The sequence below is a fragment of the Solanum lycopersicum genome, chromosome 2 (genome assembly GCF_036512215.1).
Source record: "Solanum lycopersicum chromosome 2, SLM_r2.1".
Classification (NCBI taxonomy): Eukaryota; Viridiplantae; Streptophyta; class Magnoliopsida; order Solanales; family Solanaceae; genus Solanum; species Solanum lycopersicum.
This window is the reverse complement of record NC_090801.1, coordinates 58,140,835-58,157,348: the sequence shown is the minus strand read 5'-3', so window position 1 is coordinate 58,157,348 and position 16,514 is coordinate 58,140,835. Positions and strand designations below refer to the sequence as shown.

The window sequence follows — 16,514 nt, the reverse complement described above, 5'->3', positions numbered from 1 at the left end:
TTCGGTAACAAGTGATAATTATATTAAATTTAATCTCTAAACAGTAATTAATAATTACAAATTTAAATAATCGTCATATATTATATTTATCTAAACTAGTCATAACTGTTTTAACGAAAGCGCTAACTTAGAAGTGGTAATGATAAATACTTATTTACAATCTCTATAGTACAATCTAACAATGTTTACATTATATCAAACACATTAAAAACTCAGTTGTTAATTATATATCTAGATTTTTTATTTGTTAGTAAAAATTTAATTAACTCACATTAAGAATCTTCTAAATATAATATTATATGATAAATACTTATTTACAATCTCTATAATACAATCTAACAATGTTTACATTATATTCAAACACATTAAAAACTCAATTGTTCATTATATATTTAGATTTTTTATTTGTTAATAAAAATTTAATTAACTCATATTGAGAATCTTCTAAATATTATATAAATACGTACATATATTATGCATCAATTGATTTGATATTACAATTTCACGTGAATATTTTTTCACCAAATGAAACTACTACTGGATGACGACATATCTTTGAAAATAAAAAATTTAACTATATTTCAATTTTCTCAATATTTAATTCAATTATTATATAATAATTAAATCACGTGACAAGAACAAAAAAAAACATGATAGAAAATATATTATTCTCTTATGCGTACTTACTCAAGAAAAGGAATAACATTACAGCATAACATTAGGAACTTCTTCCTTAAGATTAAGACATTTAACGACAAAAGTGTTACATATGATCGGCTTTTCCTATGTTTGATTAAAAAAAAAAAGATAAATTCAGGCGAAGCATATTTTTGATTTAACAAAAAACACTTTAGACAATATCTGGCTTTAATTTCTCTTTTAGAGTCGGCTATAATAAATTTAACAAAAATAAATATCATCATTCAAAACGAATTAAAATTTGAAATTTTATATATGGATTAAAAAGATATTTTTAATTAAAAAATTAATAGTAGTACTTTAAAAGCAAACACTTCAATAATACAACAAGTGTTTTTTAAAAATATTTTCGATAAAATTACTTATAACAAAATTACTTAAAACAACATTCATCGAAATACTTATTCAAAAATCATTATGTCAAAAACTTTTCGAAAAAGTTATCCAAGCAGACAATTAAATCACAGTCTTCAACTTTCTCATCAAAGAAAGAAACAAGAATTACAGTCAATCATGTGGATTCTTGTTAGATCTTTTGCTCTTTATTTTGTCTCAAAACTCCGAAGGAATAAAATATCCTCACTTATAATTTAGTTGTCTAATTTTAGTTTAACACGAAAAAGAAAGATTTTTTTTTTAATTTGATGATGTTATATTAAAGATATGTTAAATCATGAATGTATCAACGTATTTATTGATCTTATAATCTAATTAGTCTTAAACTAGCATATCTGGCGAAAAGTTGAAATTAAAAAATTATCAAAAAAAAATATATCATTTTAATCAAACTAAAAATAAAAATAATACAAACACATTGATAGGAAAGACTATTTAATCTCCCCGTCTAATTACTATAAGTAGATCTAGCAAAACAATTAAAAAGAAAAACAAAGAGCATCTTCATGTCAGTATAAACGTAGTTGACTTGAACTAATAATCAATAAATCTATATATTCATTCAACTAAAATATGATTCAATGGATGTCGTTTAACTTTATTTAGCCGTTTGGAATCTTAGTTGGTGCAAACTTCAACTAATTCCTGCATATAAATAAATATCTTATCTGTCCCAAAAATTAAATAAATTGTAGTAATAGCAGTACAGTAATAATTATTGAGCTTTTATTGTCAGGCCATTTACATAAAGATATGTAAAGGGCCCCAAAATATTCCAAAGCCTACGAAAAGATTGATGACCCAACATTTTCTAGTTTTTCTTCTTCATTGTTAGCATATATATGTTTGACGTTTTAAAAAAAAAGATTAATTTTGCGAAATATATATTATTTTCACCAATATATATATTAAACAGTTCAGTTAAAAAAGATCTAGATACAATCGAAAAAAATTAGTTAATACTTATGTTAATTCACTTCATTAATTAATATACTATTTTCCTGAACTTGAAACTCAAAAAGTTAGAAACAATTTTTTTTTTTTGATCAAGGTTCTATATTTATTTATTACTGCTATTTCATGGTAATTAATAGTTTAATACTGAGGTCAAAACGGCCCTACTATTATCAAAAAAAGAAAAGGAAGAAAAATTATGGGATATAATAATCCAAACTAAATATAAATTAAAGAGTAGTAGCACATGCTATTCAATTTCTTTAAAGGTAATTATTTTATAGGTTAAAAGATAAGGTTTCAGACACTTATTTTATTAATTAACTAAACATTTAAAGAACTCTACCAATAATAATAATAATAATCCATTATATACATAATTTCAGAAAGATAATAGCTGTCTGAGATCCGAGAAAAATATAATGAAAGGATCCATACATTTATTATCATTACTTTCATTTCCGATGTTAGTATAAATGTCATTTTTATTATAAATTATTAATTTATAATATTTATTAGTAGCTTTGCAAATATATATTTGATTAATATAAAAAAATCAAGTTAATAAATCATGTTTATAGATTAAATTAATTAATTTAAATATATTTATTAATTAAAAAATTAACTTAAAAAAATTAAATAAAAATAAAATAGTAAAATTTCTTAAATAGAAACAAAGGGAGTAATACAAATTTCATAGTAGATCAGTTTTTTCTCTATATAACATCAATAGGAATTGGTTAAATCTAGAGCCTAGAGACCGGCCTATTTTTAATAGAACATATGAAGCTAATTTTATTATAATCTACTCTAATAATTTTGTGACTTCTTTATCTTCATAAAATTTAATATGAAAATTTAAATTAAATCTAACATAAATTTTATGTTATATTTGGTTGAAGATATGATTGAAAAGTTTATCTATGTTTGAACATAAAATTATGATATTTGAACAAAAATAGTATTTAACTAAAAGTTGGAAAAAAATACTTCAAAGTTTGAAGTTATATTTAAATATATATTTAACTTGAAATTAAATTTAAAAAAATTCGAGTAGAAAAAAAACTGCCTGACAAAATGTCAAGAACACTTTTTAAAACTTAAATTCATCTTCAAGAAATTTTCCAAAAACCAAACAACTTTATGACTAAACTTTATTTAATTCATTTTTTTTTCGAAAGAAGGGGAAAATCCAAAGGAGCTTGAGGAAATGAGATGTACTTACTTAATATAGTAGTTTTGATACAGCTAGATAAGAAAATATTACTCCATTATACAGTGGAGATTGAAATGTTTAACTGAATGTTATGAAATTAATTTAAAAAATAAAAAAAATGTATTTAAAATTTATGCTAAAAAATAATAATAAATTATAATATTTATGTGACTATAATTTATTTCACTAAAATTAAAGTAATTTAAAGTTAAATTATAAAAAAAGTATCCATTTTTCTTCATATATTAAATTTTTTTAAAAAAGAAGTCTATAGTATTAGTTTTAGAGTTTAATATGCAAGCAACAACCTCAAATGAATTTAGCTGCCTAAGCCCTAACTAGCCATGAATTAGGTAGTACTAGTATGTAATTAAGTTATTTCAAGAGTTATTCAAGGATTATTATTTCATTTTTCATATAAAAAAATAACATTGTAATTTGAAATAACTAATTTTGAAATAAATTATTTCATGATCTTTCTAAAATTTAATATGAAAATTAATTTATTCCTTATTCTTCTACCAAGTATCCATAGTTTTATTAGGGTGTTTGGTCGTTTTTCTTTGATAGTAGTTATAAATAACTTTGTATTTATTACAAAAAAAAAAAAAAAAAGCTTTGTAAGAGTTTCTGATATTGTCTTTTGCTCCTCTATGACTCGTCGCTTTCATTTACAACCATGCAAATATTGATTGTGTTCCTAAATTATAATTACAAACTCATATGAATACAATTCAGAAGGAAAAGAAAAATGTTAAAAAGAGAGATTTTCAAAAAAGATTTCATAATTATTATTTTTTTTTTTGGAAAAGTTAAGTAATTAAATGATTTATGATAACATAATTTCTAAAAATTCTAGAACTAATCACAAAAATCCTTCTTTTCCTTCTCTCTCTTTTAACATTTTGATACATCACCCCTCTCCATTAGATACAATGAAATTTTGTTTGTCAATAATGCATCTGATCTAGATATTATTGTTGATACAAAAATTCACATTATTTAAAACTTAAATCAGTATAAATTTGATACATAACCTATATATCGTTTGATATGTATCTGTTGAAGGAATAATGTATCCATGAATTTTAAAAAATTTGACATCATTATAAAGAAGAATTCAAAAATAGGATGTAATTGATGCCCATATTATTGGATTTTTCTTTATACTTATTTTTTTTGTCATAGGAAACACACTATTTTTGAGAATTTATTTGTAGGGTTTTCTAAAAAAAATTAGTAACCCCAACAGTGTTAAAGGCCACAAATACTGTTGATTTATGTTATTGAAAAATTGTCTTCTTCTCCCCACACTCCATTCCCCTGAAAAGACCCCAATAGGCACACCTCGATTTATTTTACTGAAATTATACATTTTTTTAAAAATAAAAACAATAGAAGAAGAGATCTTGGTAACTTAATGTTATTTAAATTTTTCTATTTTTCTTTCTAACTGAATAGCTCAAGTGGACGTTTGACTATGTTTTATTGTGAAATTTAAATATTTTATTTTATTTTTAAAGTGCAAAATTTATGACTAAATACCTCATTTTTTTAAATCGTTTTTTAAATTCTTAGAAATAAGTTGAGTTTTGTACTTCATAGTCAAACATGTTTAGACAGAGTTTGAAAAAAAAAAGTATTTTTATTTTTAAACTTCCTTTGTTTTATTGGACATCACATTGTCAGTGACGGAACTACAGTAGGCTGAGGGTGTCAATTAGACACCCTTCGTTGAAAAATACAAAGTATATATTAATAAAATAATATTATAGATAATTAAATAACATATTTTGAACATCCTAAAATTATAGTAAAGTGTCATATCGTAGTTGGATTCCTCAATGTTGAGGCGCGCACAACTAGTTATGCGCGGGTTCGATTACCTCTATCTACAGGTTCCTGATTAATGCCTAAACGATTCACTCTAACTACACGTTGCTGATTAACACCTAAATCATAATTAATAAATATTTTATTGTAAAAATAATTTAAAAAATAATATTATCAATTAAATTAATTAAGAGAAATTTTTGAAAGGTTTCTTATTAATGCCTAAATCATAATTAATAGATTTTTTATTTTTAAAATAATTCAAAAAATAATATTATCAATTAAATTAATTAAGAGAATTTTTTGAAAGGTTCCTAATTAACGCCCAAATCATAATTAATAAGTTTTTTATTTTTAAAATAATTCAAAAATTAATGTTATATATCAAATTAATTAAGAGAAAAAAGGTTGAATATTACCTAATAAATTAATTAAGAGAAAAAAGTTGAGTTGCCAATTGATTTTTTTAATTTTTCTTAAAAATTTAAACAAAATTCGAAAGTAATTATTTAATTTAAATTCAATAAACAAATTTTATTTATTTAATTTTTTTTCTATAAAGCTACTGAAAGTGATAAAGGCTCAATATAAATTTTCTTTTAATAACGCTCGTTTAGTTATACTTTTTATTTTTCATGTTTCATTGTTAGTCATCATCTTGAAGCATAAAAGAGATTATTCTAAATTAAATTGTTTGTTTTTTTGTTTGTCCATTCACATCCTATTAAATAAACATGAATATTAAAACTAAATATTATGTAGTGGATTATAAATTTTTTGGTATATTCTTTTATTAAAAGAATTAATCATAAATGTCACATAAGTTTGATTTACAATTTTTTTAGTGCACCCATTCATTAAATATTTTTAATTACCTATTCAATTTTAGACACCTTTCATGAATTTTCTGGCTAAGCCACCACACGTTTGTACGTGACTCAACTAACCTTGTGACAAATAAATTTGGCTTCGACAGATCAAACTCTGTATATTTTTTGTATATGAGAGTGCAAAAGATTTTCACTCTAAACTCTACCCATTAAAAACTATATTTTCTTCCAAAGTGTGGTAGAAGAACATTGCTTTAAACAATATGATTGTCATGAACCTTTTACAATACGTACGTGGTAGCTATAATTAATTTCTCCAAAAAAAGGTGTCAAAACTCATATATTATGACTCCCATTTCTCGTGTGGTCCTTACTAAAATGTATATAATTTATAGCTACATGTTCAATGTCTCCATGTTTGTATAAATATGTGCCAGACAGTTTAGCAGCTATAATACAATTGATAGTTTTCAAATAGTAGAAGTTTTTATATTTATGAAAAAGAAAAATGATAATTAAGAAATTCAAATTACATGTTCGAACAAAATGTGTAACGCTCTAAAGGACCACTCGATCTAATCAAACTTGTCTGATCTACGTACATGCAACAGCATCCTTTGACCAACCAAATGACATACACAAAATTTCACTGAAAAACTTTCACAGCTAATATTTGATGGCACAGAAAGTGTACCACACAGAATTACAGGCCAACTTTATATGTACATAAAAATACTTGTAGGGTTCACTATATATGTTTTTGATAATTTCATCTCTACAAATTACTCCCTCCCTACGGTTCCTTTAGACCAACATTTTAAAATATATTTTTTCACCGTATTACTGCAACTCACAGTATTTTTCATATAGTTTTCATATATCTAAAATTTTTAATATTAAATTCGCTTTGAAAATAAGTCAAACGGTATGAATTTCGCCGCTACATAAATCACTATTAAAGGATTGAGAAAATCTGAATGTTTATATTGTAGAGCAATTAAAAGCTCAACAGCATGATTCCACATATTTTCTTATGCAAACGTACGATGAACTCCATTAAATTGAACATTAATGTCATTCAACTAATTAATAAGTAGCAGGACTATATAAGTTACACGGTAAAGACGTAAGCACATAGCTAGCCATCACTAGTATAATTTAAATGTCAACCATGAGTGGATGCTTCTAGATAGATCCAACTTTAGCCATAAATGTTCTTACAATAAGGATTTCTTTTTAAAATAAAAATTTATATATAATTGGTTCATGGTTTCATTGACCAGAATCAAAAGGTCTAAAACCATTGATTTGTGAAAAGAAATTAATTAATTAGTGGATTCAAAAGTGTGTTGTTTAAGTTTGATCAATGATGAATTATTCAAAGTCAACAAATGCTTTGTCAAATACATGGATAAATTGATCCATTGGATATATAAGATATAGCATTCAACATTTTTTTATTAGTATAAATATAGTAACTCAAAAATTGTTCATTCACAAAACCAAAAACAATGTCTTCATATTCTTCTTTGCTTGTAATAACATTTTGTTCGTTATTCATAGTAACATTAGCTAATGTTCCTCCTTCCAAAACCTTCAAGTACACAAATGAAGGCTCATTCGGCGAATACTCCGTTGAATACTTTGCAGATTATCGTGTATTGGACATTGTCAACTTCCCTTTCACCCTTTGTTTCTTTAATTCTACTCCAAACACCTTCATACTGGGGCTACGAATGGGTCATCGTAGATCTGAGTCCATAATGCGATGGGTCTGGGAGGCTAATCGTGGCAACCCTGTCCGCGAAAACGCCACTCTAACGTTTGGTATTGATGGGAATTTGGTACTAACTGATGTCGATGGCACGGTAGCTTGGCATACAAACACTGCCAACAAAGGTGTAACTGGGCTAAAACTTTTGCCCAATGGGAACTTGGTTTTACATGACAAAAATGATTTATTTGTTTGGCAAAGTTTTGATCACCCAACGGATACACTATTGGTGGGCCAAAGTTTAAGGGCTACAGGCCCATATAAGCTTGTTAGTAGAATGTCCAGTAAAGAACCTGTTGATGGGCCTTATAGTTTTGTCCTAGAAGGGAGACATTGGGCCATGTATTATACAAGTGTAAATTCACAAAAGCCTTTACCGTATTTCAAATCAGATGATTTTGGTAATGGGAAAGGCTCTTTAGCCAATTTTGATTTCTATTGTGAGCCAGAGTATGGTGAAAATTATGCTTTTGAGCTAGGATTTAGGATCAACATGACCAATTCTTCTAGCTCTGGTACATCTATATTTACTAGGCCTAAATACAATAGTACATACACTATGTTTAGAGTTGATATGGATGGTAATTTAAGAATGTACACTTATGAACCAAATGTTGATTGGGGAGCATGGGAAGTAACATATCGACTTCTCGATAGGGATAACGATGGAAATAGTGAATGCAAGCTACCGATGAGGTGTGGATCATTAGGCGTTTGCGAGGACAGCCAATGTGTGGCGTGTCCGAGCCCTCGAGGCTTGATTGGGTGGAGTAAAGGATGTGCACCACCAAAGTTGCCAGTATGTAAAGGAGGATCAAATGTGGACTATTATAAGGTGGAAGGAGTTGAACATTTTACTAGTGATTATAATGAAGGAGTTGGACCTATAAAAATAAGTGAATGCAAAAACAGGTGCAACAAAGATTGCAAATGTGTGGGCTTTTTCTACAAACAAGAGTCATCAAAGTGCTTGGTTGTACCTGAGCTTGGAGCTTTGGTTAAAGTGAACAATTCCTCCCATGTTGGCTACATCAAGATCTCAAAGTAGATGAAGTTATTACTGTTTTGTATTTATATATGAAGCAAGCATTTTATTTTTTTAAATTTCAGTAACTTTAGTCAAAATATAATGAATTAATAAATGCACTTAATGTACCAGAATCTATTAATTTAGAAAAGAAAAGCCCCCCCAAAAAGAAATACGTATCTTTCTTGGCCATTTGTTACAAGTCATGCTTCACAAAATACACATGCCGAGTCAGAACTTTTAGTTTAATGAATTTTGAATGCTTTTTACTTAGTTTGATTTTGTATAGATTGTTTACATATATAAATACAATGTTTGAGCTAAAGTTATTGAGTCTGTGCACCTGTAACTCGAAAGGTGGCTCCGCCCTGGCTCAATACATACTACAGATACACACAAGAATTTATAAATATAAGAAAACAAACAAAGATGCATAGAAAAAACTGAAACTGAAATACTACAACTATTATACATGACTCCTGCTGAAAATGATGCAAAGTATATTTATAAAAATAGCTGAGAAGTAATTTAATTTACAACGGAGGAGAAATCCCTTAACAAATTTCCAAAAGACAGTTATTTGATTGAAAGAAACTGATTATCTAACTAAATTATTATAGACTAAGACTTCAGTATGTGTATATATATATATATATATAAAATATAATAATAATAACTTAATAAGAAAACATAACTAGCTAGATAGCTAGTATATTGAGGTACATATTTGTCTTGTGGCAGGCATCATCATCTTCTATATATCTACTTCAGATACATCCAATTCATGTGACCACCCTATATATCTGCAATAAATTTGGTAAGCATAAAGTAAGAAATATCCAGAAAAACAAAAAGATGAAATTAAAGAAAAAACAGTGAATGATTGTAGGCATTAGTATTCATGAAATAGTAGTGATATAGCAATATTGATTACTCCATCCATCCCAAATAATAATAAAAATTTATAGTAGTGACGAGATTTAAATAAACTAGATATATCTGCACAAATTGTCAGTAGAGTTTGAAGAGTACTTACAACAACAACATACTACGTATATTCCACTCTGAGAGGCCTTTATCTATATAGAAAAATTATTTTCGATAGACTCTTAGCTCAGATAAAACAGATCAGAAACAAGTATCTAAAAAAAATATTATAGTGAAGCAAGCTATGCTGACATTAACAATAAAAAAAAGATAATCGAGACAAATGAAACAAATAGAAGTACTAAAATCAAAGAATAAGACTGAAAACTAGACAATACTCGACTATGTATATTCTACCCTAATCGTCAATTTTCAAGTCCTCCTCTCTCGGATCATGCCTTTGATAAGCTACATGTATGCGATTTCTAATCTATTCGACTCTCTCCATACTAATACTTCTTTGGCCTACCTTAACCTCTTCCCATATCCACCATAGCCAGAGTCTCACCTCCTCACTGGTACATCCTTACATCTCCTCTTCATCTGCCCGAGCTATTTCAATCTTGCCTCCTTCATTTTATTCACCATAGAGGATACCCCACCTTGTTCCGAATATCTTCATTCCTAATCTTTATTTTCCCCTCTTTCATATTTTAGATGTGAGAGTTTGTTTTTTTTTTTAAAAAAAAAAATAATGTTGTGAACGGCTGAAGCAGGGAAAAGAAATATACTTATTTTGTTCATATATTTATATGTCATCCACAAATTAAATGCAACTAGTCTAGCTCTAAGTCACTCGTTTTTGCATCAATTGATTGCAATTTGTTCAATCAAATTAAACCTTCCAACTTTCTTGTAGTATGGAATCTATAAATTATCAACCTATATGCAAGCCTTGATCAAGGTCACTCATATTGTGACAAATGATCCACTTGTGTCCACGCTAGAAGATGACAAAGGTGACATGTAGAACGTCAATGACAAATATTGGGTATGTGTGGACAAAATTCTAGATCAAAGTTACTTATAGGTGGATAATTGGAACTTAGTTCAAAGGAGAATTATCGTATGTGTGTGTGAACAAAGTCTCACGTAAAAAGAAGAAAAACAAGGAAAAAGGAAGCAAATTACAAGGGTTGAACAACCTTTTAATCCTCCCTGATCATTCACTTTGTCATAGTTCATGGAGATGTTACTTAGTCTTTTGGAAATTGAATGTACATTGTGCAATCGAACTGTACAACCCCAGATCATCTCATATAAATGGTAGTTTCTTTCGTCTATCTTTTATATTCTTTTAATTAAATAACATACAAGGTAAGGGTATGGATCAAACTTCAACCACAACGAAAGATGAAAGCCTAGATGGATGAATTCCATATTGTTTTAAAAAAAACTCTCAATGGTGTGAGACCCTTTGCAAAAAGAATCATACCGGCTAAGACCTAAGATTATTATCTCTTCAGGAATTATATTCAAATAACTTCGGAATGGGTGTTCTTGAAATTTTGACCCTAAGTCATGTCCCAAACATTCAAGATCAAAATCAAGTTTGCGGAAGTTAAAAGTTTAGTACATGGAGCCAGAGGGATCAAAAGTTTTGGACCAACCACTTCTAAATTCCTCTCTTTCTTTAACTTTTGTTAATTCACATGTTTTATTAATAACAAAAGGCTCAAATAACAATGAATTTCTCTAACATTGTACAGATTGAAAAGCAAACATTGGCATCAAAGTTTAGGACTTTAATTATATATCCATGCTCAAGATCCCTACCTTTTTGCATTCAAATAAATTTATCAAAATCAGTAGTTGGATAATATTTATTTTAGTATGAACATAAAGTACATACTACTATGTTATTTTTGTGGGCTGTAGCCTGTATGAGGTTCATTTTCTTTTTTCCCTTTAAAATGAAAATCAGATTTTATTATATTAGGAACAGTATTTTCGGAAATCTTGTAAAATAATACATTGTGAGAGGAATAATCTTTTTTCAATGTGATAGAGAAGGCGAGTTAAGCAGTTGCAACTTCATAAATCATTTTAATAAATTTTTTAACTTTCATTAGTTGTTTAACTTATTTTAAATATCACTCAACTTTATATGGAATGTAGTGATAAATAACTCGTCCTCATACCCCAAAATTAAGTGGAGTATTTTAACGAAGCACAGAGACATGCTCAATGCAAATTTGCCTTTGATTCTATGGTGATTCGTTAGGATTTCTTATTTGTTATCTATCAAGACTAAGCAACAAGTTATGGCGATTCATGACTAAAATTCTGGCGATTCGTCAGGATTTGTGCTCAAATCTTGGTGATCGTTCAAAATTTGGCACAAACCCTAATGATCATCATAACATGTTGTGTAAAAATTTACCAGGACAATTTTCTTTCAAAATGGAGTATTTGGAAACTATTTAAATAAAACTTTCCACTTAAGTAACCATTGATGAGAAGCTCTTATATATATAACTACATAAATATCATGACATATTGAAGAGTTTAGACCACAAACACCAAACAATTTTGTTTTTATTTATAAAAATATATGTGCTTAGTAAATAATGTTCACATAAATTGAAAACATTTATGTATTTGTACGTTTAATGAGCTAGGAAAGTGATCGTATGTAGAAATAAGTTCCTATGCTTAAATTTCTAAAGCTAATTGTAAAATGAAAAAGTTGAAGAAATTCCATCAAGATAACTTAAGATTACCATCATATAATAAAATGTCAAGGATGGACTTTAAGCCTAAATCAACCTAATTAGCTTATTAGGAAAGGATTATTCGAAACCATGTAAGGAGTTCATATTCTCATGAGAACGTACAACTCCAAAAAAAGAGAAGAAAGAATAGATTATAGAAGTCTCAATGCTTTAATTCGAAAACTAAAATATTAATGGTGCAAAAATTACATTCCATCAAGAAAACCACTAAAAATATAAGAAACCATCCAAATAAATCAAAGTAACAAAGAAAATAAATGTTTACCTCATATAGAATGTCACTTAATTTACTCACAAGTACTTCCAAATTACACAAAAAAAATTAATAAACACCTTAGTCTCGGGTACATTCCCCTCCCCCCCAAAAAAAACCCCAATGTGAGGGGACTTATGCATTATAAACCCCTATGTATACTTCAAATATGAAAAACAACAAATGAAGACGGGACACCAGAGGCTGAACGAGATATAGATTCACGAGAATCCAATAGCTTTTGCCCAAACACACACTTTCTTAATATATATATATATATATATATATATATATATATTAAGAAATTCACTAAAAAATTGACTATTGATTCTACGTATTATTGTATATTAACTTAAAATGCACTAGTAAACTCATAATCTATGGATGAATGGGTCTTTTTGATATGACATGGACAATAATCCTATCATGGCTTAGTTTTTGAAATTGAGTTATGCGATCAAGATCTATTTTATATTTATATTGTATGAAAGCAAAGTCTATTCCAATTCTTGTTTCTTGATGTTAAGATTCATATTAAATTTTTCACACATCAGATGTTTAGAGTTAAACTTTATTTTTATTTCCTCATTTTAGGCTCGTATTAAATTGTTCATGCATCAGATGTTCAGAGTTAAGCTACTATTCTTGTTTCCTAGTATTGGCCCCACATTAAATTGTCCATTCACCGGATGTTCTTGGTGTAGGTCATAAAAGTTCCCTTAGAAGAAAAGAGACATTCCCTAAGTAGGAAGTTGTACATAACAGGCTACAAAAGGACTAACTAGCTAGGTATACCTTGAAAATATATTCTTAATTAACAGCAACAAATATGACTATTTACAGACAAATAATACGAAAAAGGCTTGAATGCTAGAACCTACGTACAAAAGGCAAGCATAATATGTCTGCTTATATATATTATCTGTATATTCGTTTGGAACTTTTTGTAGCAATGATTATACATATATGATTGTTGGTGATGTACAGAAGATTCTATTAATTATATTATTTAAAATGGTCCAAGACAATATAAGTTTTGTTTCCACTTCATAAATTGCTCTAACTATATATATATAGTAACCATCACAGGGTTTTCTCATTAAGACACAAAATCTTGCCAAATCTCTTAAGGGCCAAGAAATATTGAAAATATCACATATTTTAGAAGAATAAAAGTTTCAATTATGAAATTAATAAATTGTTTTTGCATGATATGAGAGAGAGAAAGGAAGAAATATGAGAGAGATTTGTGTTATAATAAGATTACTAGAATATGCACTATTCATACCCTACTATATATATGTATATATACTCCCAAATATTAAAATAAAAGAGATGAAATTTTCCTATATCTATTATTCCTCAAATTCAATTGCTTCACTGTGACCATAAAGATCAGGGTTTTAGGGATTTTCATTTAGTAAATAACCTTTTACATCAAGGTCTAATCGAAAATTAGTTACACTTTGGCAATAATAAATATCACTTGTGCTTATAATAATTTTACTTTCCAAGAAAAGATGTTGATATTACAACAACAAACTTCATAGAAATAAGTAAATCATTCAATTCTTTGTCACTTATACCTATAGTTTTATACCAACAACCATAAGGAAATAAAGTCAAAATTGAAGTAAGTCCATACGATACGTATAATTTACCAATATTGATATAAAAAACAAAGAAAATTACTTACCCTTATAATTTAGCTTGCTTGCATCAAATTTTTGTGTTGATCAGCACTAGCACCAACACCAGCGCCAATGGGCTTAATTGAATTATTATTAAGCTTCCTTTTCTTTTTCTTCTTGTAAGGAATCCCTCTTGCCTTAGCTTGACACTCTTTTACCTCTCTTAAATAAAGGCGAATCGCGCCATTTCCAAACGGATTATTCTCCGGGGACCCTCCGTTCTCTTCGTACGCAGCTCTAAGCCTCCCTATTAAAGCATCAAGGCTACCCCAGGCTTGCCTTAACGGGCAAGTACAAGGTGCTGGTGGATCAGGTTGTCCGAAAAACACGCATCCGTGTAAGTGAACCTTAGTCTTACCGAACTGGTCAAGGTATCGAAGGAATTCTAGAACATGATTGCAATTACACTGTGATAACGGAACAGGTGGTCTTTGATTTTTCAAGTACTGACCAAAAGTGTTCCAGTCTCGCCTTTTTTGTGACTCGTACCGACTCAACGGTGCGGGATTATTATTTTGTAACTGTTCACCGCCGGATCGTGATGATCCAGCGGAGAGCTCTTTTGTCATGACTATGGTAGAAGGATTCATTTTTTTTTTGAAAGAAAAAAATAAGGATACTGAAGAAGGGAAAGAAAATGGAATTGGTGCAGTTTGTAGAAAAAAAAAAAGATGAAAATCACATCTTTCAGTCCACTAAGGAGACAATGCATGGGACCCTTACTAGAGGTGCTTTTGTTCTTTCTTTTATTTTTTTATTTTTTAATGAATATTTTTTATTTATATCTCTCGCTTTCTTTCATTTTCGTTCTTTCTTTTTTAATCACAATTTTATCACCACTAAACTTGTACTATTGAAATTTTAATCATTTATTAAGGGTAATTAGCATCATCATTTCAATTTTTTCTAGTTTTAATCAACACCATACACCATAAGTTATTGTATCCGTGACTTGTTAGTCGGTGCTATTCACCTTGTACTATCTTGAAGAAGAAGAAAAACACTTTTTCCATAATTTTTTTTATTTTTTTTGCGAAATAAAAATTAGCTTTTTTTTCGGTCGAATTTTTTATATACTTATTAAATTTATATAACTATCACATCTAATAGTATAATCACATTTTTATTTATTATCGAACAAATTTATTATATAAATTTAACTGTTTTAATAAGGCAGTAAATCATGATTGCAAAACATATTACTTGCTTGAATATTTTTTTTATTTTTTTGGGTTAAATGCTTCAACTACTTAGGGATTTGGAAGTGTTTTGTTCTTTGGGTATTATCTTTATGTTAAAAGTGAGGTTGTCACAAGTCATCATCGTATATAATAATCCCTTTTTCTTTCAAAATTTTCCGCTTCTTTTCACGTGTAAATAGAGACAAAAATAGCTGTGAATTTGGATTTCAGGCTGCTTAAAATAATACGACTCGTTAATAAAATAATTAGGTTAGAAGATTTAGCCAATTAGTGAAGCGCTCTCTCGAATGAAAAAGATTTTAGAATACTAGTAAATCTATTAATTTACTTTTCATAATATATGTGGAGATCTAAAGACAAAAACGTGAACTTTTATTTATATATTAGATACTTTATATGAGAGTGAATACTCAATTTATACTCCGTTTGTTTTTTTAGTATAATTTATCAGATATTTAAATTTTTTATTCTAATATATCGAGTTAATATATTTTAATTTATTTTAAAAATTAATTATAAAAAATGTAACACGACAAAGTAAAAGAAACTGAGGGAAATTTTTGTAACATACTCACCAATAGTGCAACAAAACAATGAATTGACGGATTCATATGACATTTTTGGTTCAAAATTAGGACTAAATAATTATGAGGAAAAAAAAACTACTTTTAAGGGGCAAATTAAAAAATCTAATTTCTTCAGCGCCACCGTTTGCCACCGTCCTTTTTTTTTTTCAGCTGCCACCGTCCAACTAGAACCAACGTTTTTTTTTTTAGAATTTTTAATTTAATATCAAATCTTTTTTATTGTGATGATATTTTGTTTTGAGAGAAGATAGGGAGTGAAAGAGAGAGAGAGTAGTGACATTGATGAGTCTCCATTTTTTGAAAAGAAGTATTTAGTTCACGAATTATTTTTTATATAAAAGATTTAAAGCGTTCAAAGAAAGTAAGCAAGATTTTATTTTTTAATATCCT

General features: G+C 28.0%; 2 protein-coding genes across 3 annotated transcripts; one reads left to right on the top strand and one right to left on the bottom strand.

Annotated features, from left to right (window-relative positions):
- Positions 1–7,392: 7,392 nt before the first annotated feature.
- Positions 7,393–8,857, top strand: LOC101253447 (epidermis-specific secreted glycoprotein EP1-like). Its single transcript, XM_004233015.5, has one exon. The coding sequence runs from the start codon at positions 7,440–7,442 to the stop codon at positions 8,748–8,750; it is 1,311 nt and encodes a 436-aa protein (XP_004233063.1). The 5' UTR covers positions 7,393–7,439; the 3' UTR covers positions 8,751–8,857.
- A 361-nt stretch (positions 8,858–9,218) lies between these two features.
- LOC101256738 (protein LIGHT-DEPENDENT SHORT HYPOCOTYLS 10) lies at positions 9,219–15,066 on the bottom strand. Of its 2 annotated transcripts, XR_740054.4 has the most exons (3): positions 14,341–15,066; positions 9,766–9,808; positions 9,219–9,532 (listed from the first exon to the last, which is right to left on the bottom strand). XR_740054.4 is itself a non-coding variant. In XM_004233026.5 (2 exons), the coding sequence occupies exon 1, from the start codon at positions 14,923–14,925 to the stop codon at positions 14,350–14,352; it is 576 nt and encodes a 191-aa protein (XP_004233074.1). In that variant the 5' UTR covers positions 14,926–15,066; the 3' UTR covers positions 9,219–9,532; positions 14,341–14,349. The 2 variants fall into 2 exon arrangements, 1 of the variants encoding a protein (XP_004233074.1); XM_004233026.5 differs by lacking the exon at positions 9,766–9,808.
- Positions 15,067–16,514: the final 1,448 nt, after the last annotated feature.